Genomic DNA, 24,965 nt, shown 5'->3' with positions numbered 1-24,965 from the left:
AGAGTTACAATTTAAAACAATGACAACACACATAGTACATACAACATATACAATAGACGCACTACACACAGCACACACTACACATACTGGTAACAAACTACACATACTATACACAAACAACACGTATTATACACACACTATACATATCATACACACACAACATAAACTACACATACTATACATACACAGCACACACTATACATATCATACACACACACAACACAAACTACACATACTACACACACACAGCACTCACACAGCTCGTGTTCTGCACTTCCGATCGCTGGCCTTGACTGGCGGCGACGCTAGAGTGGGTCATGTAGTGGGTCATGATGTGGGTCATGATGTGGGTCATGATGTGGGTCATGATGTGGGTCATGTTGGGTCATGTGGTGGGTCATGCAGTGGGTCATGTAGTGGGTCATGTAGTGGGTCATGTGGTGGGTCATGCAGTGGGTCATGTAGTGGGTCATGTAGAGGGTCAAAGTTCATCAAAGTCGGCAGGTAAAACAGTTCGGCCCTGGCGACTTCAACGCATGGCAAAGAGTTATCCAGAACACACATCGTTAGAAATTGTACATTTTTATATTAGTTCATTTTTAATAATAATCTTATTTGAAATTGAAATTTAATGAGCAGTTCTGTTCGATATTAGTACCGTAGCCAGTTTCTTAAAATAGAACTTATTGTTAAGCATTAAAACGTTCAAGCTTGAAAACGTAGAATGAAGTTGATGGAATTGTGGCCATTATTTTTAAAGCACTATCAGCACGCGTATTAACACAATCTCAGCACACAGACAACACAATTGTGTCATACACAATACACAGCACACAGCGAACAATTTTACGACACACAAGCCGAGAGCTAAAAACAATACAATTGTGTTGCACGCAAGACACACAGAACAATTCTATTGCACACAACTTAAACAAGACACACAACACAATTGTGTCATACACAAGACACACTACACAGAGAACAATTTTACGACACACAACGTGAGAGCTAAAAACAATACAATTGTGTTGCACGCAAGACACACAGAACAATTCTCTTGCACACAACTAAAACAAGACACACAACACAATTGTGTTGCGTGTCCAATGTTGCACGGCAGTGACCTCGTTGCGGCAGAGTTGCACGCACGGCGGTAGCGTTGCAAGGTCTGTGCTAACGCAACACGTGACTTGCGTTGTAGTCACTGGTATCATTACCGATGATATGGTTACTTACTGACGCTGATACTGCAATGGTAACTTAGTGACGATGATACTGCACTGGTATCTTAGTGGTGATGATACTGTACTGGTACCTTAGTGACGATGATACTGCACTGGTACCTTAGTGACGATGATACTGCAATGGTACCTTAGTGACGATGATACTGCACTGGTACCTTAGTGGTGATGATACTGCACTTTTACTCCAGTGATGATACTTCCTCATTAAATGAATAGCCTCATTACAATAAGTTTATAGTCCGCAATTTGCATAAAGAACATCTAAAAATAGCAGCCGGGCCTTCATCATCACTCGAGAAATGCGTGGAAGAAGCACGCAGCCACGGCCGCCCTATATACAATAGAGATGAAGGCCTATTTGTGCAATGAAGATGTAGGCTTACATACAATAGAGATATATAGGCTGTAACCTACATATGCCAAGTCCTAAGCATTGTCCTACGTGGACGATAGTGGCCTTGACCTATGGAGACTTGCTTAGAAAATTACACGTGAGTAACAAATACATTTCTTCCCTCAAAATATGAGGTTACTTGCAGCATCTTCGCTCTATTATCATCTTCCATGGGAATAACGTTGGAAAATTAACGACTAATTGACGTTATTTCAACGTTTACGTCTACGTTGATCTACGTCTACGTGACGCTATCTACGTTGATATATAGCGGCAGATGATTAGCGGCCATATATTACGGCTGTATTATTTAAAAAAAGCGTACACTTTCACAAGTGTTCACTATAAACTTTCTTAATTCTTTAACGAGTCTTTAAAATAAACCGTGATTACGTATATTTATAGGGAGCATTAAAGGTCAAAATTTGATGTAACAGAAGCAAGTCCAACCCCCCTCCCCTTAGTTCAAGCGGTCCCCGGTTTGTCAACAAAAAGTCCCGACTTTCGTCATGGTTCGTAATAAGAAGATTCGTCGCTTTCGCTCTCAGTTTAAGAGATTATGATGGAGCCACAAGTGGGTCGACACGTAACCAAGTCGTTATTTTTTAGAAAACTTTCGGCTAATGTAAAAACAGGCTTACAGTAAATATAATATTGAAAGCTTGCTTCGATAGTGGAAGCTTCTGGAGTTTAGCGATCGATTGGAGGGCGTTTTTGCTGTAGATATCCCCCATATCCTGTAGTGGATCGCCAACAAAAAAGATGAGAAAGATGAGGATCCTATAGGAGTTTGTCCAAATTTATTACACAGAGACTGCCAGGAGGAAAGATTGTCCAAATTTATTACACAGAGACTGCCAGGAGGAAAGATTGTCCAAATTTATTACACAGAGCCTGCCAGGCGGAAAGATTGTCCAAATTTATTACATTACACAGAGACTGCCAGGAGGAAAGATTTTATCACTATGAGAGTGCCAGGAGGAAAGATTGTCCAAATTTATTACATTACACAGAGACTGCCAGCAGGGAAATTTCCCTATTTAATCACGACGAACAGAAGCGGAACTTTATCGCGCAGAGTTCACCTCGTAACGGAGTCTCGTAAAAAGCTGCGCGGCGACCATCACGCAACGGACGCCGGCGGCAGCAGTGAAAACGCGTCGCCGCTGAAAGAGAAAACCCGGCGACCGCGGCTCACTTTCTTCCGGCTGAAACTTTTTTTAGAGTTACGTGATCGATAAAAATCATACAGTGAACACTTTCTTCCGGCTGATAATTTTTTTTAGAGTTACGTAATCGATAAAAATCATATAGTGAACACTTTCTTCCGGCTGATAATTTTTTTAGCGTTACGTGATCGATAAAAATCATATAGTGACTTAAACATTTTTATTTCATAAGATATTACAGAAAAATCAGAGTTACTTATAAAATATGATTTATTTTTTAAGGTATCACAGCTAATTGATATCGAAGCATTTATTCATGTAGTGGTTTCTAGTAAATTGGAGCAGAGAATTGATAATAAATCGTGAAGTTCATAGGTTGTTTAACTTGACGTAGTGGTCTAATCGTGCTACACACTGGCGAAAATGATACTTACCTTTCGAAAACATTTGACAATAATGAAAGGTCAAATAAAAAGTAACAATTTAACCTCAAAACTTACTAATTACCTAGTGCCACTTAATGCCACTTTATGCCACAACACGACACTGCATGTCACTAGTTTCAACGCCCGAGTACCAACGTTTAAGTTTCAACGCTCGTGCCGCAGCGAAAGTTTTAGAAAACCTGCGGCACCGAAAGCTTATGAAAGAAAGTGAACTCGTTAGGCCAGCTGGCCTAGGCGTTCAGCTGGCCTAGGCGCTCAGCTGGCCTAGGCGCTCAGCTGGCCTAGGCGCTCAGCTGGCCTAGGCGTTCAGCTGGCCTAGGCGCTCAGCTGGCCTAGGCGCTCAGCTGGATAGCAGATGTAGGTTACAGCTGCAGCTGCAGCTGACATGGAGGTCAGCTGAAGCGTCAACATCCGCTTCGTCATCAGCTGCAGCAAAACATCAGCTCATTCAGGTGCAGCAAGGAAACGTGCAGCTGCAGTGACGCTTCAGCCACATAGAAACATCAGCTGCAGTAAATCATTAGCTGCAGTATTTCATCAGCTGCAGAGCTTCATCAGCTGCAGAGCTTCATCAGCTGCAGCGCTTCATCAGCTGCAGTATTTCATCAGCTGCAGAGCTTCATCAGCTGCAGTATTCCATCAGCTGCAGAGCTTCATCAGCTGCAGTATTTCATCAGATGCAGCAAATCATCAGCTGCAGCGCTTTATCAGCTGCATCGTAGCAAGAGATAACCTCACAGCAGCTGCTTCATCAGCTGCAGTATTCCATCAGCTGCAGAGCTTCATCAGCTGCAGTAATTCATCAGATGCAGTAATTCATCAGCTGCAGCGCTTTATCAGCTGCATTGTAGTAAGACATAACCTCACAGCAGCTGCACTGCAGAGGTGCGTGCACAGCTGCTAACGTTCAGCCGTAGCGCCTATAGATGCTGCAGCCGTAAGATGAATAAGCTGGAAATTAACAGTGCAGCTTTATTTCCAGACTTCCCTGCAGCTGTATTGAAGTAAAGCTGTAACATATGTGCTGTGGCATGTTACCAGTGTGCAGTGATTGCGGCAGTGGCGAAACTTGCAGTGAAGAAGTTGCAGCAGCAGCAGCATGCAGCAGCAGCAGCAGCAGCAGCATGCAGCATGCAGCAGCAGCAGCATGCAGCAGCAGCAGCAGCAGCAGCATGCAGCATGCAGCAGCAGCAGCAGCAGCAGCAGCAGCAGCAGCAGCATGCAGCAGCAGCAGCAGCAGCAGCAGCAGCATGCAGCAGCAGCAGCATGCAGCAGCAGCATGCAGCAGCAGCATGCAGCAGCAGCAGCAGCAGCATGCAGCAGCAGCAGCAGTAGCAGCGCAGAGTTCATGGCAGTGCATTGTACGCCCTCGAGGTGGTGGTGGTGATGACGGCGCAGACCTGACGATGGTGCAGGACGTGTGGTGAGCTGGCCAACTTACGCATCATTCATTGCAAGGCTGAATGCACGCGTGTCTTACTACTACGCATGACGCGTAACACGCTACTTTTTCGCGTGTATGTTTACTGTATGAAAACAATATCATGTACAAGTTTACTGCATGAAAACACTATTCTGCATGTGTTTACTGTATGCAGTCACACTGTATACTGTATAAGTCACACCCCCCCCCTTCTCTCACCAATACTAGAAATATGTCACCCCTCTCCCCCTATACTGGAAACAGGTCACCCCCAATTAATGAGTGAAATGAGTGCTAACGTTAGACCAATTAACGAACATAATTATATAAATGATGATGTCAGTAAAAACATAGTAAAACAAGAAGCCAAACCGACGCAAGCTAAGGCACGATAATGCGAAGCTGTGAAACAAAACACGATTTAAATAGCAATTGATATGTAAAAAAATTTAAACAAATAACGCAACTGAAGCCTTCTCTTTTAATGTTTTTTGATTGGATTATTTATTATCTAATGCATTCACAACCACCAGCAACATATAACTACAACGTATTAGACATATATGAATTCGGTTCTGAATTCACGCAAATCCAGAATTTTGGACCTCGTACAATGAATCAATGAAGTCGCATACAGTGACATGGTATATCACTACACTTAGACCGGTGGTGATATACCCATCTTATATCACTTAGACCCATCTTAGACCGGAATAGGTACCGGTTTTATAAGCCTATATTATGTATTTAAGATCAAAGCAATATACCAGAGCTTCCGCTTACAGCACAGGAATATAGCTCAGTTATAGCCGGAGTGAGTTAAGACATTTGCTCGGTTAAAGAAGTCAATATATGTCAGTAGACATAGCCAAAAAATAACACACATGGTAGACCAGTAGACATATATATAGGCATACAAGGTAGACCAGTAGACATAGTCATACATGGTAAACCAGTAGACATAGTCATAGAGTAACATACATGGTAGACCAATAGACATAGACATACAAGGCAGACCAGTAGACATAGGCATACAATAACATACATGGTAGACCAGTACACATAGACATACAAGGTAGACCAGTAGACATAGTCATACAAGGTAGACCAGTAGACATAGCCATACAATAACATACATGGCAGACCAGCAGACATAGCCATACAATAACATACATGGCAGACCATGACACATGTAATAATGCACGCGGTTGCCACAGTTATGAAACCGTTAACCGCTTGTGGCGGCTGCCCGGTCAAACCGGATTGTGGGCGACCGGGCGCCTGCACCCGGACGACGGGTGAATACCTAACTCCCTCAATGTTATTTTCAATTAAATAATCAGATTTAATTGATGATGTAAGTCACCCAAAAAAATCAACATCACTAATCATGCTTTAGGGAATCACCAATGAATCACCAATCACCAATCATCACCAATCACCAATCATCACCAATCACCAATGAATCACCAATCACCAATCATCACCAATCGCTCTGCTGCTCAATAAATGAGGCCTTGTAATGTATTGAATAATGTCTACAAATCAAATAAAGATTCATAAAATTCGTCAAGACTAGTAATTGATACGATTTTAAAAGATATATTTATGAATTGATTTAAATCATTTTATATAAAATAATAAATTGTGATTATGAACCAGCCAGGACGAAGAGCCATAGGAAAATTAGGCATATATATAATTACGTAGAAATTTTATAGACATAGGCACGATTATATTAGGCATAGAAATTTTATAACCATAGTCATAGAAATATTATAGGCATAGGCATAGAAAAGCTATAGGCATAAGCATAAAAATATAGGCATAGGCATAGAAATATTATTGACATAAGCAAAGAAATATAAGCATAGGTATAGGCATATTAACATTAGGCATAGGTATAAAAATATTAAAGGCATAAGCATAGAAATATTATAGGCATAGAAATATTATAGACATAAGCAAAGAAATATAAGCATAGGTATAGGCATATTAATATTAGGCATAGGTATAAAAATATTAAAGGCATAAGCATAGAAATATTATAGGCATAGAAATATTATAGGCATAGAAATATTATAGGCATAGAAATATTATAGACATGAGTAGAGTATAGAAATATTATAGGCATAGGTCTAGGCATATTAATAAAAGGCACAGCCACAAAAATATTAAGACAGGGAGAGGCGGTCTGGACACAAGCGAGACCAAATGATGTGGGTCATAATGTGGGTCATGATGTGGGTCATGATGTGGGTCATGTCGTGTCATGTGGGTCATGATGTGGGTCATGATGTGGGTCATGATGTGGGTCACGATGTGGGTCATGATGTGGGTCATGATGTGGGTCATGATGTGGGTCATGATGTGGGTCATGATGTGGGTCATGATGTAGGTCATGATGTGAGTCATAATGCTAATCTCAATACTAAGAAAAATACGGAAAAAATAATACAATTTAATAGCTATACGTAAATATTATAGATTCAAGTCTAGTAATATGAGTGTAGTTTTTAGTGTTTTTTCATTGACAATAGATTTTAGAATTTTAGAGTAAAACGTGTTATTGTAGAAACCTTTGACTAAACAATTTACACTTTATAATTAACAATAACAATATTTTATGTCTGTATAAAAATAATAGGCCATTATCTGAAAAAGATTCATACCCATAAAGTGTAAAATGTTTATTTAAGTATAAGCCTCTGTTGTCATTATTCGGTCCTTGTATTTACAAGTTATTAATAGCCTTGCATATAACAGAAGTTTTTACGTCATTGTTGTAACGCTAATTCGTAAGTAGGTCACAATACATGGGCATAATTACGATACGCTTGCCGTGACTGGCGATAATTTGGAGCGGTTTATAATAACGGAATTTCATGGTTAAATTTCATGGTTAAATTTCAACCACAACTGGAGCGTGACGGATGCCCACACATCTGCTCTATAATTGTAACGGTGTCGGCCATATTAATTTAATTGCTAGAACAAATTATGACAAGACATTTACATTTCAATCAAAGGAACCAAGTGAATATTATTATAATTTATCGACAGTCTCGATCAAAATTACTTGTATGTTGAAGATAAATCGTATATGGTGTATATTACTGAACAAGATATACGATATGGTGATAATAGTGTGCAAGATCAATTTCTTAACCATTAAATATATGATTGAATATATATAATGTCTAGTTCTAAATTTTTTCTCACTATAGTTCAAAAGAAAATTTTATTTTTATCGGCTTAACAGGAACAGAATATGCAATAAATTTCGAGGTCAACATAATGTTTCCGTTGTTGCGGATATGGCGGCACTCTAGGAACGGAAACTCGACGGAAGCTCCGCTGTTCTAATTTTTTTTTACTATAGTTTGACAGGAAATTTTCTTTTTATCGGTTCAACAGGATCACAATATCCAATAAATATCGAACGGAAACTCAAGGAACGGAAACTCGACGGAAGCTCCCGTGAGCAAACACAGCACAACTGGAGCAAGAGAATGTCACTGTAAACATGTTACGATGGTGAACATGCAGCGTGAATGATGCACTGAATGGGCCTATGGCAGTGGTGGCAGCAGTGGTAGCAATGACAGCAGTAACGGCAATGAATGTAGTGGCAGCAGTGACGGCAGTGGCAGCAGTGACGGCAATGAAGGTAGTGGCAGCAGTGGTGGCAGTGGCAGCAGTGGCAGCAGTGACGGTAGAGGCAGCAGTGGTGGCAGTGGCAGCAGTAACGGCAATGAAGGTAGTGGCAGCAGTGGTGGCAGTGGCAGCTTTAGCCCATCAGTTACCGGGGGTGTCAGCGGGATGTGGATTTCTGATTTCATCCCATATTATGTGTACAATGTCGGAAGACTTCCCTCTCCTAACCCACTCCGTACATCCCCACTCCCTCTCACATCCTTCTCCCCCACATCCCTCTCACATCCCCTGTCTACTCTCCCTGTCTGCAGACCCCCAGCCCGCCCCCCTCAGGTCAGGGTCTGTGGGAGAAAGGCAAGACCACTCCGGTGGCGCGCGCCCTTGTGGGGTCTAACCCTTATACTGGTCTACTGGACCCTTATACTGGTCTACTGGACCCTTATACTGGGCTACTGGACCCCTATACTGGTCTACTGGACCCTTATACTGGTCTGTTAGGGACTCCTTTGTTGGTCTACTGGGCACCCTTGTACTTGTCTGCTGGGGACTGTTGTACTGGTTTACTGGACTTTCAACTTGTCTACTGGGCAATGCTTTACTGGGCAATTTAAAACAGACTCGACTTTGAATTATTCATATTACGTTACACCATCACTCTGCCAACCCACCACCAATACCACCACCATCACCACCACCACACCACCACCACACCATCACCACCACCACCACCACACCACACAGTTCCCACTCACTACACGCACACTTCACACCACCATTCATCACTTTCACACCTACAATTTAAACGGTGATTTCGTTTCAAGATCGATAGTGAATTACGATAAATTTAATGTGAATTGCGATGAATTTAATGACGTCAACAATCTACGACGCGCGCTTATTGTTGACAACCGACAAACATTGTCAATATAATCTATTCAAGACACGTAAACAAACTCAAACAATCCGTAACAAAAACGATGTTAAGCCACGTAAACAAACTTAAATGAACCGCAACTAAAACGATGTTAAGACACGTAAACATACTTAAATGAACCGCAACTAAAACGATGTTAAGACACGTAAACAAACTTAAATGAACCGCAACTAAAACGATGTTAAGACACGTAAACAAACTTAAATGAACCGCAACTAAAACGATGTTAAGACACGTAAACAAACTTAAATGAACCGCAACTAAAACGATGTTAAGACACGTAAACAAACTTAAATGAACCGCAACTAAAACGATGTTAAGACACGTAAACAAACTTAAATGAACCGCAACTAAAACGATGTTAAGACACGTAAACAAACTTAAATGAACCGCAACTAAAACGATGTTAAGACACGTAAACAAACTTAAATGAACCGCAACTAAAACGATGTTAAGACACGTAAACAAACTTAAATGAACCGCAACTAAAACGATGTTAAGACACGTAAACAAACTTAAATGAACCGCAACTAAAACGATGTTAANGCCTCATGCTGCTGCACTGCTGCTGCTGCTGCACTGCTGCTGCTGCTGCACTGCTGCTGCACTGGTGCTGCTGCTGCTGCACTGCTGCTGCACTGCTGCTGCTGCTGCTGCACTGCTGCTGCTGCTGCTGCTGCTGTACCGTCTACAAGTGACAGATCCCTACACAGAGCCCCAGTCTTTACGCCGCTTTCACACGCCGCCAGTTTCTACAGCAGTGAAAACAAGTGAAAACAGCTGTACATGTACAGCTGTGCATGTACAGCTGCGCGTGTACAGCTGCGCGTGTACAGCTGTGCATGTACAGCTGTATTTATCATAGTTTGCCTAAGCGGATGTAGGAAATAACAAAAAATCGAAAATTCATGACTGATAGCCGCGTCAAATCAACATCATCTCCTACGTCATCACTATCATCATCTCCTACATCATCTCCTACATCATCACTATCATTATCGTAATGATGATGAGGGATTTTTTTAAATAAATGCATGAAGATGCTCTAGATCAATAAAGAAAAAATATTGACGATGAAGATAGATGTTGACATGATATTTATAAGATAAGTAGAGATAAACTCCGATATAAAATAGGAAATAAAAGCTTTTGTACTGATTGCAAATGATTACATCGCAATGTAAAACGTACATTTCAAAATATTCACAGTATTTTGTAAGTATATATATCATGAATACATGATAGAATATTGAAAATTTTTTACTGATTTTTTCGACTGAAATCATCAATATGATTTTTTTGTCAATAATAATTAATTGATGAATGAAAAAATTTTACTCATGAGAAGCTTGCACACGTACATTCATGAATGATGAATGCATGAATTAAAGGCCAGTGACTTGTCACGTCAATATACAAGCACGCCTTCACACAGCACACAAGCACGTCTTATCTCATGCAAGCCTTCACACGAGCCATAACACATGCAACAATACAGACGACACATGCAACAATACAGACGACACATGCAATACAACAAAGGATGACTCGGTAAAGGTGAAATTTAAAGAATAATTAATAAATAAACCATGAGAATAAATGTTTATATTAAAATTTTCCGTAAATGAATTAGTAAGTATTCAAATGAATAAATGTATAACTCGACATTCAAGTGGATGAATTATGACTGTAATCCACCATCTTATTCCATTGCGATCACAAAATGGTCACATAACGCTATTCTTACCAGAATTGAAAATAAAAGTTTTAATTAAATGTTCCGGGTTCCGTTTACGGCTTCCGGTTTTTTTATTGAGTTTACGTCAAAACTATTTTGTTTACGTCAAAAATATTTCGTTTACGTCAAAAATATTTTGTTTACGTCAGAAATATTTTGTTTACGTCAGAAATTTTTTATTTAAGTCAGAAATTTTTCGTTTACGCCAGAAATATTTTGTCTACGTCAGAAATATTTTGTTTACGTCAGAAATATTTTGTTTACGTCAGAAATATTTTGTTTACGTCAGAAATATTTTGTTTACATCAGAAATATTTTGTTTACGTCAGAAATATTTTGTTTAAGTCAGAAATATTTTGTTTGCAGGTTTTAATAAAACAGCCTGGAACCTACACAAATCTAATATAATCAATCTAGATAAGCATGTGTACCAACACACTCTGTGTTTATATAAGAACACACAACACACGAACCTCCAAAAAACACACTCCACACGCTCCAACACACTCAGTATTGACACAAGCACACCTACACAAAAGATAATACAAGCACCAACTCAGCCTGCCCAAATAACACACGCATCAGACACACACCACACACACCAAATAACACATAACACGCACACCAACACACACCTCAACAAACAAAACACACACACAGCACACGTCCCAACACATAACACACTCCAAAACACATACAACACACATCAACACACAACACATATACACAACACACTCCATCACACATACACAACACATCAACACAACATACAACACACACCACACAACATACAACAACATACAACACACCACACACAACATACACAACACACCACACATGCACGGGAGAGAAGAGGCTTGCACGGGAATGCGGATGCGTGCTGCACGCAACTCATCGCAACCGAACCGGCACTGGCCCGACATGGGCACGACCCCTGGGTGCGCCCCTGCAGGCTTTAACGGAGTTGCAAAAGAACTTACGTGTCTGAATTAATATTTCTTAATTTTTTACGTCTTTCCCAAGAAAACATACAAAAAGATGCGCTCCCTCTCATGAACGAGATGAATATTGTATATCTCATATCAATATATTTATTTATATCGTTTTATATATCGTGTTGTGATCTTCAAGATTATGTGGTAATATTATTAAGTTACAGAGTTTTAGGCATTGACCACAATGCATTAATTTGTTTTAAAAAAGTAATAATATATAGTACGATTATCATATTTATATTTTTGGTAACTTCCATGTAGTTTTTCAGAGATTATTAACCAAATCGAGTTTGATTTGAACAGTCCACGAACAAAATTTGCGTTAAATAATGCATGTAAAAGTGGGAAAATGACGTGAAAAAAGTTAGCCCATCCCGGAAAACCGGTAATATATTTTACATCAATGAAATGCGGATAACTTTTCCGCGGAGTATTTTTGCATTACGCAATATCCTGCAGACACGACAGCGTTGGCAACAGCGTCATCCCGGGACAATGAGGCACAAGCTATGAACTACTGGTCATTTCAGTATGAAAAACCATGTTATTTATATAATATGATTAAAATAAAATAATATTTTTAACTTAGGATGATCGTAGCAACCGTAATTCACATTATCGATTTATCGTTCAAATACAGACAAAGGACCCGTATAATATGGAGGGAAAAATCATTAAATTACATCTTGCATATGAAGATAACAGGCAATAACTTAAAACCAGGAATTAAAGGATTCAGCTACTCAATACTTACGGAATCGTTTAAGCAGATCCTTCTTATAGTCCCTACGGAGTTTAGCTCGTTCCTCAGAGTCCTGCGACACCGTCGCATCTAGGAAGCCGTCAGGGCTCGAGGAAGACGATGAGCATCCTATTCTTTTATTGTACTCTGCCTCTATTTCCTCCGGCAACAATTTTGTACTTGAGGTGCAAGAACTACTAACCACATTGCTGCTAGAACTAATGTTGTTGTCGGGGGAACTACTGATATGGGTGTCGGAGTTCGGTAACTCAGGAGGGGTAGTGGCACGCAAGTCACTGTAGTACTTTCGGGCTGCTGCTGAAAGTATTGGTGGGCGAAAGACTACTTCATCAGCCTCGGAAGTGTCCATTCCCGGAGGACTTTCCGGAGTTTGTGGACGGCCCAAGTCACTTGAGAATGATGCTGGGCTGGGGTAACGGCGGTAGGGATAATCTTGAGCACCGCATGGACTTGAAGCACCGGTTTGTGGAGCCTGTTCTCTGAACGGACTCTGGCTCCGACAATGCATACGGTCCTTAGGGATCGACGGAGACCGGCGATCCCAGTAAGGAGCCGATCTTAGAGATGAGCCATTTAGGTAGTGGGAGTCGGTGACTCCAGTAACGGCGAGAAATAGCTTACTTTTTGGTAGTTCCTCTTCTTCAAGAGCGACTTCGCCCCGCAACGGGGTGGGGTTAGGTATTCGGCGCGCAAACTGTGAGAGGTCACCTTTAAAAGACAAATGTGGAGGTTCGCCCTTTAGGGACAAATGCTCGAGGTGTGGGGGCGTATACATGGATGGTCCACAGGAGCGACCGCCTCCTAAAGGATACGTCATGGGACTGCGAGGACTCTTGATGAAATCCTCAATACCCTCTTCAGGATATTCGGAAGAGTATTGAAGCTTTTCCAGTTCAGAATATTGCAGCCTCTCTCTGTCTGTCCTACAAGAAAATGTTGACCTCAGAGGGCTTCTCATCAGATTTGAGTCTGACCGAAGACGCTGGTTTAGCTCCGGAGCATCGATATCTTCGGGAAAATATTCTTTTTTCAAAATATCTTGCTCCGGACGCACGCGAATGCCATGTCTGTGGAACGCCTTCCGTGAAGAATTTCGCTCATTCAGACCATGACTTTTGATCTCATCTTCGTCATCGTCGTAGAACGATTTATGTTTGACAAATTCGGAGCTTTCGTCTAGTTGGTCGTAAGAGGAAGGCGAAACTGAGATCTGTGACCGAGTTGAAACCGAAAGGTCTAATGGAATCTCGAGTGGAGATTCGTCGTACTCCAGAAGAGGTCCTCCCTCTCGACAGCTTTCGTTTTGTAACACCATTCTGTCGCTATTTCAATCACAACAATATAAATATAGATGTATAAAAATATCCGAATGATCAATACCACGTAAAATATTCAGCGTTGAATTTCAAGTATTCAAATGACAAAAATTGCAAGACAACTTTTTGCCGGCTGATAAACGATCAGGCCACTGCTAATGTATCAAGTTCCATTGCAAACAAACCATTTCAAGAAGACTATTAAGCACTTCAGAAAATTATTACTAAATTTAATCGAGTTCACCTTGAGCTTCAAGTACAAAACTACAAATCCTGTCCATACACTGCAAGTCAAGTCCTTCTGTGGCACTGCAGGTGAAACATTAGTTCAAACTTGCGAGGTTGGTAAACTAATAACGGCAGTTATAACAGCACACTTTCGCGTATTAGTATATATTATTGTACTAAAAAACTACCAAAAATATTCGTACACGGTTTACAAAAGCACCGTAAAAGAAAGATTTTAAACAATCGGTAAAGTTAAAGAGTTCTGGACGCTGATATGGTAGTCGTGCGTGGGCGTCGATCACTGGCACCGCTCTAAACAGACGTGCATCTCTCCTCGCGGTTCGTCGCAGACTGAAGCTGCAGCGCTAACTGAAGTGAAGGCTGCAGCTGAGGGAGTGGGTGTTGTGAGAGGGAGAGGAGAGAGGGATGTGGGGGAGTTGGGGTTATGATTTAAGGGAGGAGAGGAGGTACTAAGGAGAAATACTATTATAAAGAGGGAGCTGGGACAATCCCCAACAAAGATATAGGGAAATTTTGCAAGCAGAAATGGAGAGTGGGGAGAGTCGGCGATGAAAAATGGCGGTTTTTTTTTGCAGGGGTGTATTGCTACGCTCGCTGATGAATGAAGGCACACGGAAAAAACTAATGCCTGGCGGGAGGAACGATTTTCTGCAGCGCGGGTGCCATGGGTTCTTCCCCTAGCAATACAGACCAAACGAGCGACTAGTTCTTCCCCTGAAATAACGACTTAACTAGCGACTATTTCTTCCCCAGTCATAGCGACTAAACTAGCGACAAGTTCTTTCCCAGAAATTACTACTTAAATAGCGATTAATCTAGAGAACCATCTGATGTAGTAGCAATATATATTATTCTATGAAATATATTCCCATATTTATGAGTAACTTATTATGGAGTAAACTAAATAAAAAGAAAACTAAGCAATATAGTAACTAACACGATTTAACGAATTAAATCTATTAAATATATAACTGCATTTAAGATTAAATGATAATTGAGTAAAGTAAATCAAAAGGAAATTAAGCATCAAATTATCCTACAAGAATTAAATCAGGTAATTTATTTTAAACGGCTCTAAAGGCAGTCAGTAAACTTAAGGTTTACTGACTGCGTACGTGTAACTCTTATAACGGGGCTGTTGCTGCCTCGATCACAGGTCCAGAGGCAGTAATTACTTACTGTCTACCGGGAAGCAGCGAGGCAGTAAGTTAGTAAAGGACTATTATTTACTGTCTACCGGGAAGTCAGTAAGTCAGTAAAGGACTATTATTTCCTGTCTGCCAGGAAGTCAGTAAGTCAGTAAAGGATTATTATTTCCTGTCTACCGGGAAGTCAGTAAGTCAGTAAAGGACTATTATTTACTGTCTACCGGGAAATCAGTAAGTCAGTAAAGGGTGACGCGTGAGAACGGCTAAGGCGGACGGGTTTCCATGCGTAGCGTCCGCAGTTCTCCGGCGGTCGCTGGAAGAAAGGAAGTTGCGCTTCCGGGAAATGCTGGCAGCGGAGCAAGCGTTCCGCGCGACGTGACAGCGGCCGGCGGTTACGCGGATAACGCGCAACCTTGAACAAGTGGTGCGCGGGGGTGGGGGAGTGGTGCGCGGGAACCTAGTGGGGGAGTGGTGCGCGGGAATACCAAGTGGTGCGGGAAGTGGGGGAATGGTGCGCGGGAACTAAGTGGCGCGCGTGAAAGAAGTGGTGCGTGGGAAAGAAGTAGTGCGCGGGAAAGAAGTAGTGCGCGGGAAAGAAGTGGTGCGTAGGAAAGAAGTGGTGCGTAAGAAAAAAGTGGTGCGTAAGAAAAAAGTGGTGCGTAAGAAAAAAGTGGTGCGTAAGAAAAGAGTGGTGCGTAAGAAAAAAGTGGTGCGTAGGAAAGACGTGGTGCGCTGCGACGGTGGAACTAGGGAGTGAAGCGCATAAATGAAAAGTGGTGCGCTGAAGCGGTGGAAGTGAGTAGAAGGAAGTGAAGAAGTGGTGCGCGGAAGTGGAGAATTGAGGATCGGGAAGTGAAGTTGTGCGTCAGAAAAGAAGAAATGGCAGACGGAAATTGAAGAAGTGAAGCGGACGAAGTGAAAAAAAGAACAATTTAGCATCGATTATTGTACCATTAATCAGTAGCATTCCGTTAAAAATTCTTCAATCTAAAACAATCCAGCCCTGTCCATCTTTTCAATTTATTTCAACCTGCCCATTTCAAATTATTAAATTTCAACCTGCCCATTTCAATTTATTAAATTTGGCCATTTAGATGATTTAATTTGAATAAATTCAAGAATAAATAAAATTGTGAATAAATAAAATTATAAAATAAAATAATTTGAATAAATACATTCGATAAAACAACACACCTGAAGTCATAGCATTTCACTTCCTACACAGACTTCGATCCTTTAAAAAAAATTGATGACACAATAGATCTGCCGGAGATCTGTGTGACCACAGTCCGGCTCACCACGACTAATCGTTCAAATAGAGCAGTTTTTACAGGAGCTGTACTGCGCACAGTCTAAGTCTATTTTTTACAGGAGCTGTACTCGGTACAGTCTAAGACTATTTTTACAGGATCTGTACTGCGTACTGCCTAAGTCTATTTTTTTACAGGATCTGTACTCGGTACAGCCTAAGACTATTTTTTTACAGGAGCTGTACTGCGTACAGTCTAAGACTATTTTTTACAGGAGCTGTACTGCGTACAGTCTAAGACTATTTTTACAGGATCTGTACTGCGTACTGCCTAAGTCTATTTTTTTACAGGATCTGTACTCGGTACAGCCTAAGACTATTTTTTTTACAGGAGCTGTACTGCGTACAGTCTAAGACTATTTTTTACAGGAGCTGTACTGCGTACAGTCTAAGACTATTTTTTACAGGAGCTGTACTGCGTACAGTCTAAGACTATTTTTTACAGGATCTGTACTCCGTACAGTTTAAGTCTATTTTTTACAGGATCTGTACTCCGTACAGTTTAAGTCTATTTTTTACAGGATCTGTACTCCGTACAGTTTAAGTCTATTTTTTACAGGATCTGTACTCCGTACAGTTTAAGTCTATTTTTTACAGGATCTGTACTCCGTACAGTTTAAGTCTATTTTTTACAGGATCTGTACTCCGTACAGTTTAAGTCTATTTTTTACAGGATCTGTACTCCGTACAGTTTAAGTCTATTTTTTACAGGAGCTGTACTCGGTATAGTTGAAGTCCATTTTTTCACAGGATCTGTAGTACAAATTTTGTACTATGTACAGGTGACGTCCATTTCTTCGGTATAATGAAATTGGCGATTTTCTACATTTTGGTCGTGATTAGGGAAGGTATAGGCCCCAGGGCTTGTATCAAAATTTTATTCATACATAAGTGTTTAAACGTATGTTTCTACATAAGTAGAAATTTTGTGATACGAAAAAATGTTTAGGTCCCAAACTATTTTTGTAAGCACACGAACCCAAATAAACCCAATTTTTGTAAGAACACGAATCCAAATAAACTCATTTTTTTGTAAGCACATGCACCAGAATAAATACAGTTTTTATAAGCACACGAACGCAAATAAATCAATTTTTTGTAAGCACATGAACCAAAATATAAAACAACAGAAAGCTACACGAAGCTCCACTTCTCCCTTATTTTGAAACAAATTACAAATTTTTAACTCGACTATAGCCATAAAAAATCCGGGACGAATGCTCGAAGCAGCTTCCGTGCGCGACGGTATTCGTCAACCGGTTGTTTTATAGCCTTCTAGAGTCTACCATCTACCCGTCTACTGTCTATACCTATCTACTGTCTACCCAGGTACCTATATCTACCTACGACTCCCGTCGAGTCACTCCGCATTTAATGTCATTCTTATTGAATTCATTACACAATTTTTGGTCAGAATTATTCGCTGATAACCAATACAAATGATTGAACACTTGGTCTCAAATTGACTAATGAATTTCAAATACAAAACTCAAAATTATTGCAGTTTCAAAAATTTTATTAATTTTATAAGTTTATTATAAATAAAAAATCTCGGTAATCACCTCATCTGATGACGACTTAGAACCTAACTCCTTTAAAAGCGTTCCAAATAATCCCGCAATCCTATTTTTTTAATACAATTCATCCATGTTATTTTTGATGATTTGGATTCTACCTGTGAAAACGTTCCAAAAAATCCCGCGATCCTATTTTTTTAAATACAATTCATCCATGTTATTTTTGATGAATTGGATTCTACCTGTGAAAACGTTCCAAAATAATCCTGCGATCCTATTTTTTTAATACAATTCATCCATGTTATTTTTGACGACTTGGATGACGACTTTTTTGACCTGTGAAAACGTTCCCAAAAATCCTGCGATCCTATTTTTTTAATTCAATTCATCCATGTTATTTTTGACGACTTGGATCCTACCTGTGAAAACGTTCCAAATTATCCCGCAATCCAATTTTTTTAATACAATTCATCCAAGTTATTTCCTCTGCCGGATTCCGTTATAATTATTTCAAGGCAAAACCACATAAATGCGCTACAGAAATTAGTGAAGAATTCAGTAGGCCGGTTAGCCCAGTTTGGACCGCTAGTCGCCCATAGCAAATCGGGCCAACGGTCCCGTGGCGTGCGCCCGCTGCCCGGCGGGCCCGGCAACAAGGATTTTTCAGTTTAATTTAATTAAACTGAAATCATTTAATTACGACCTTTAAATCATTTCAAGGTCGTAATTTAAATGTATTTATTTAATTTCTTTACCTCTAAAGTTTGAAGCGTTTGTTACTCAGACATCAAGATCCAAAGATAGGTTAGTTTTTTAGTTGGCAATGCATTTTTTGTTTAAAAAAGCTTGTTGATTAAATGAACGGAATATAATTATGCCGAATAGTGTCGGCTATACTACATTGACATGAATAGTCCCAAATATTGTATACATAGACATGAATAGTACCAATTAACTATACAAAGACATGAATAGTACCAGGTATACATAGACATGAATAGTACCAGGTAGACATAGACATAAATAGTACCAAATATACATAGACATGAATATTACCAAATATACATAGACATGGATAGTACCAAATATACACAGACATAAATAGTTTGATTTATAATATTTTTATGCAAGACCGATGATTGATCGATTTCTTCGTTATATATATGATGCGAGATCCATGCTGCATGCATAGATCAAACATAGGTCATATCTAGATCTACGCAAGCCAGATCTGTTGCAGGTTCGGAACGTGCGTTTGAGCAACAAGATCGATATCAATCATGATCTAGCAACACAGCACTACCGCTCAGATCACCAACCTCGATCAACGTGACCTAGCATTGATACTATACGAGATCTCTTCCTTATCCACTCGCAGCTACTAAAATGGCTGATTTTTTGTTTAAAATATAAAATTAGCAATTAATATACTCTGTTTGAACGTAAAATTGCTTGAATTGTTCATTATTTCCCATTGCATTCAGCATTTATAGTTTTAATTTATCATTTTTTCTTATTAATCACTTTTAATTCATCAGTTCCGGGATGTTCAATGTTTTTTCATGTTTTAGTTCCTCAGTAAAGTTCAATATTATTATTCGTCGGTTATTTCAGTCTGAATAAAAGTTTGTGGCAGTGATAACTACTGTTGTTAGTAATAGTGAGTGTTGTTGGTGGTGATAGTGAGCGTAGTTGGTAATGATAGTGAGTACTGTTGGTGGTGAAAGTGAGGTTATTGGTGATGATAGTGATTGTTGTGGGTGGTGATAGTGAGTGTAGTTAGTGGTGATAGTGAGTACTGTTGGTGGTGATAGTGAGCGTAGTTGGTAATGATAGTGAGTACTATTGGTAATGAAAGTGAGGGTTATTGGTGATGATAGTGATTGTTGTTGGTGGTGATAGTGAGTGTAGTTGGTGGTGATGGTAGGTACTGTTGGGGGTGATAGTGAAGGTAGTTGATGATAATAGTGCGTGTTAAGACTAGGCAGCTGGTGACGCAGATGGTAAGGTTATTCAACTGTGTCACAAACAGTGAAACTTTCATGCCCAACTGAGCCCGATGTATGGGCGATGAATGTTTCATTCACGACGCTGTAGCTGCATGCCACGCCTCATGCATTACAGTGTGAATGGCTCTTCAATGTATGAAATTCTCTATGAAGTTTTGTGTGAAGTTTTGTATTAAGTTTTGTACGAACGTGAAGTTTAAGTTTACGGAACGAAAAAGTTGAACTTTTCGACACCGCTCAATTAAAGTTATCAGCAATCATACTTTAACATAAGTTTGGTACAAAGATATTTTTAGTTTAAAGTTTCGAGATCAAGGCTAACTTAAGTTACTTTAAATTGTCGAGTGATATGACAACTTAAGTTGGTTTGGTGTATATTAGGCTGGAATTTAGTTAAAAGTTTCAAGGGCTTAAAGTTAGTTTAAAGTATCGAGTGTTAGGATAACTTAAGTTAATGTTACAGTGTCACCAGGCGTCGCCAGCCTGCGTAACGTTACGCAAGTCGGCGTCACATGAACGCTTGCTTGACGCCAGCGTGACTTTGCTTGTAACGCGTCACGTTTGTGACACAACGTGACATTGACTGGACGTCGGTAACGCGTCACGTTTGTGACACAACGTGACATTGACAGGTCGTCGGTAACGCGTCACGTTTGTGACACGTGACATTGACAGGTCGTCGGTAACGCGTCACGTTTGTGACACAACGTGACATTGACAGGTCGTCGGTAACGCGTCACGTTTGTGACACAACGTGACATTGACTGGACGTCGGTAACGCGTCACGTTTGTGACGACACAGAGCGCTATAGTTCTTGATCATCGGAAGGTAAGCGTTATTTAATATGTTTATATAGACTTTATTATATAGACTTTGTTATATGGACTTTATTTGCTAGGCTTTATTAATATTATATAGTTTTTTATATAGAGTTTATTAGATAGACATTATTATATAGTTTATTATATTGAGTTTATTAAATAGACTTTACTATATAGAGTTTATTCGATCGATGAATGTGAGACGTAAGTTTACGTAGTTTCGGATGTATGATGCAGGAGTTTGTGTTGTATTAACGGCATTAATGATGATTTGGTGAACTGTCACCACTCAAAACTCGCCTCATTCACCATTTAATCATTCATCACTCTGAAGTCACCATTTTAATGACACTCTATTAACCCGTCACTCAATCGTTGCCACCACTCACTCTGCACGCATTCATCACCCAGTCATCACCACCACGCACCACGCATCACCCAACCATCACCACCCAATCATCACCACCCAACCATCACCACCCAACCATCACCACCCAATCATCACCACCCAACCATCACCACACAACCATCACCACCCAACCATCACCACCCTCCACCCAAACATCACCACCCAACCATCACCACCCATCACCACCCAACCATCACCACCCAACCATCACCACCCAACCATCACCACCCAACCATCACCACTCATCACCACGCATCCGGCGCAACATAACGCAAGTCGGCGTCAAGGTTACGCCGCGCTTGCCGCTGCGCTTGCGTAACTCGGCGACCCACTTACGCACGTCTGGCGCTACGCAACGCTATTGTAGCGTCAGCACGCTATTGTAGCGTCAGCACGCTATTGTAGCGTCAGCACGCTATTGTAGCGTCAGCACGCTATTGTAGCGTCAGCACGCTATTGTAGCGTCAGCACGCTATTGTAGCGTCAGCACGCTATTGTAGCGTCAGCACGCTATTGTAGCGTCAGCACGCTATTGTAGCGTCAGCACGCTATTGTAGCGTCAGCACGCTATTGTAGCGTCAGCACGCTATTGTAGCGTCAGCACGCTATTGTAGCGTCAGCACGCTATTGTAGCGTCAGCACGCTATTGTAGCGTCAGCACGCTATTGTAGCGTCAGCACGCTATTGTAGCGTCAGCACGCTATTGTAGCGTCAGCACGCTATTGTAGCGTCAGCACGCTATTGTAGCGTCAGCACGCTATTGTAGCGTCAGCACGCTATTGTAGCGTCAGCACGCTATTGTAGCGTCAGCACGCTATTGTAGCGTCAGCACGCTATTGTAGCGTCAGCACGCTATTGTAGCGTCAGCACGCTATTGTAGCGTCAGCACGCTATTGTAGCGTCAGCACGCTATTGTAGCGTCAGCACGCTATTGTAGCGTCAGCACGCTATTGTAGCGTCAGCACGCTATTGTAGCGTCAGCACGCTATTGTAGCGTCAGCACGCTATTGTAGCGTCAGCACGCTATTGTAGCGTCAGCACGCTATTGTAGCGTCAGCACGCTATTGTAGCGTCAGCACGCTATTGTAGCGTCAGCACGCTATTGTAGCGTCATTACGCTATTGTAGCGTCAGCACGCTATTGAAGCGTCAGTACGCTATTGTAGCGTCAGCACGCTATTGTAGCGTCAGCACTCCACATAAAAATATACATAGGGGTTTGTCGGTTAAGGGTTAAAAAATTTATTTAAGGGTTAAAGAGATAAGGGGTTAAGGAGTTTAGGGGTTAAGGAATTAAGGGTTAAGGAATTAAGGGGTTAAGGAGTTTAGGGGTTAAGGGGTTAAGGGGTTGGGACGGGCTAGACCCTCATTGACCCTTGGCCGCTGCTTTGTTATTGAGGAAACGGGGGAAAATAGCGAAGAGGGGGAAAGGGGAAGGGTTATGTGAATGGGGAGGAGTGGGTGAGAAGGGGAGGGTGGATGAATGTGGGTGAGAGGGGGTGAGTGGATACGTCCTGTTCCCTACAAGATATCCCACTCTAATATTTATTTATTAATTGCAGGATAATCTCACTTGGTCTCCATCTTCTTTATTCCTGCTCTTCTAGGCTGTTAAGGATAGCGCATTCCCGACCCTAACCCCATCCCTAACCCCATCCCTAACCTCATCCCTAACCTCATCCCTAACCCCATCCCTAACCCCATCCCTAACCCCATCCCTAACCCCATCCCTAACCCCATCCCTAACCCCATCCCTAACCCCATCCCTAACCCCATCCCTAACCCCATCCCTAACCCCATCCCTAACCCCATCCCTAACCCCATCCCTAACCCCATCCCTAACCCCATCCCTAACCCCATCCCTAACCCCATCCCTAACCCCATCCCTAACCCCATCCCTAACCCCATCCCTAACCCCATCCCTAACCCCATCCCTAACCCCATCCCTAACCCCATCCCTAACCCCATCCCTAACCCCATCCCTAACCCCATCCCTAACCCCATCCCTAACCCCATCCCTAACCCCATCCCTAACCCCATCCCTAACCCCATCCCTAACCCCATCCCTAACCCCATCCCTAACCCCATCCCTAACCCCATCCCTAACCCCATCCCTAACCCCATCCCTAACCCCATCCCTAACCCCATCCCTAACCCCATCCCTAACCCCATCCCTAACCCCATCCCTAACCCCATCCCTAACCCCATCCCTAACCCCATCCCTAACCCCATCCCTAACCCCATCCCTAACCCCATCCCTAACCCCATCCCTAACCCCATCCCTAACCCCATCCCTAACCCCATCCCTAACCCCATCCCTAACCCCATCCCTAACNTGCAGCTGGATAGCAGCTATACAGAGCAGCTCTATGCATCTAGGACGTGCAGATGAAAGGTTCACACAAATAACACAGAGCCTGTCTCTTATACACATCTAGATGTGTATAAGAGACAGGTTTTATCCAGTCCATCGAGTCCATTTGTCTTTAATTTAGTCCCGATGGCCAGAGCGGTATGTTTTATCCAGTCCATCGAGTCCATTTGTCTTTAGTTTATTCCCGATGGACAGAGCGGTATGTTTTATCCAGTCCATCGAGTCCATTTGGCCCCAATTAATTTCATCTAGATCGGTCACATCATATATATGAATAAATGTAGATAATAAGATCATAAATATTAATTTCATAACTCCTTTTTAGATCCCAACTGCCAATTTTACAGGTAACTATAACAAATATTATAGGTGGGTATTATGCGTACAATATCTTTTTGTTTTAGTACTATATCAATATACTGTATATTGTTACAATATATTGGACATGCACGTTACGTCCAACCGTACGTTATTGCGAGCCCGTAACACTATTTTATTATTACATTATTATTTAAATTCAGGCACCAACTAATTTTCTAAATGAAATAACTTCCTAAACTTCTTAAATTTCATGGAGGTCTAAATTTTAATAACAGATTAATTTACATATCATTTTACATATTTAATTAAAATTATATCCCTAATATACATCAATAAATAGTGCATTATATCCTAATTTACATACTGGCCGTACCTATCTCACTGTTATCTACAATATATCTAATTATAGCCCATAAAATAAACAAAATAAACATACCTATAAAGTTCTCAAGAGTTTTTATACGAATTTAAGAAGCTTTGTTTGCAGAGATCAACTTCTTCTCAGTACAAGTTCCCACGGACCAGAATAACTAATAACTATACAAACACGTGCCTTGGTTCTACCCTCACGTGTGATGCAAACACGTGCCTTGGTTCTACCCTCGCGTGTGATGCAAACACGTGCCTTGGTTCTACCCTCACGTGTGATGCAAACACGTGCCTTGGTTCTACCCTCACGTGTGATGCAAACACGTGCCTTGGTTCTACCCTCGCGTGTGATGCAAACAC

At 41.1% G+C, this 24,965-nt stretch overlaps 1 protein-coding gene across 2 annotated transcripts in view; it reads right to left on the bottom strand.

Moving 5' to 3' along the window:
* The window catches only part of LOC108667445 (ecdysone-induced protein 74EF), a gene marked incomplete at its 3' end in the record, with an annotated part of 107,420 nt that overhangs the window by 17,110 nt on the left and 65,345 nt on the right, over nt 1–24,965 (bottom strand). The window contains 1 exon segment of one of the 2 annotated variants that reach the window (XM_047885426.1): nt 12,755–14,645. Within the exon segment in view, the coding sequence (XP_047741382.1) occupies nt 12,755–14,078 (1,324 nt within the window). 2 annotated transcript variants of the gene reach the window in all.

The sequence above is a fragment of the Hyalella azteca genome, unplaced genomic scaffold (assembly GCF_000764305.2).
Source record: "Hyalella azteca isolate HAZT.00-mixed unplaced genomic scaffold, Hazt_2.0.2 contig17884, whole genome shotgun sequence".
In the NCBI taxonomy this organism is placed as follows: Eukaryota; Metazoa; Arthropoda; class Malacostraca; order Amphipoda; family Hyalellidae; genus Hyalella; species Hyalella azteca.
The sequence above is the reverse complement of the archived record's forward strand: the minus strand, read 5'-3'. Positions and strand labels throughout refer to the sequence as shown.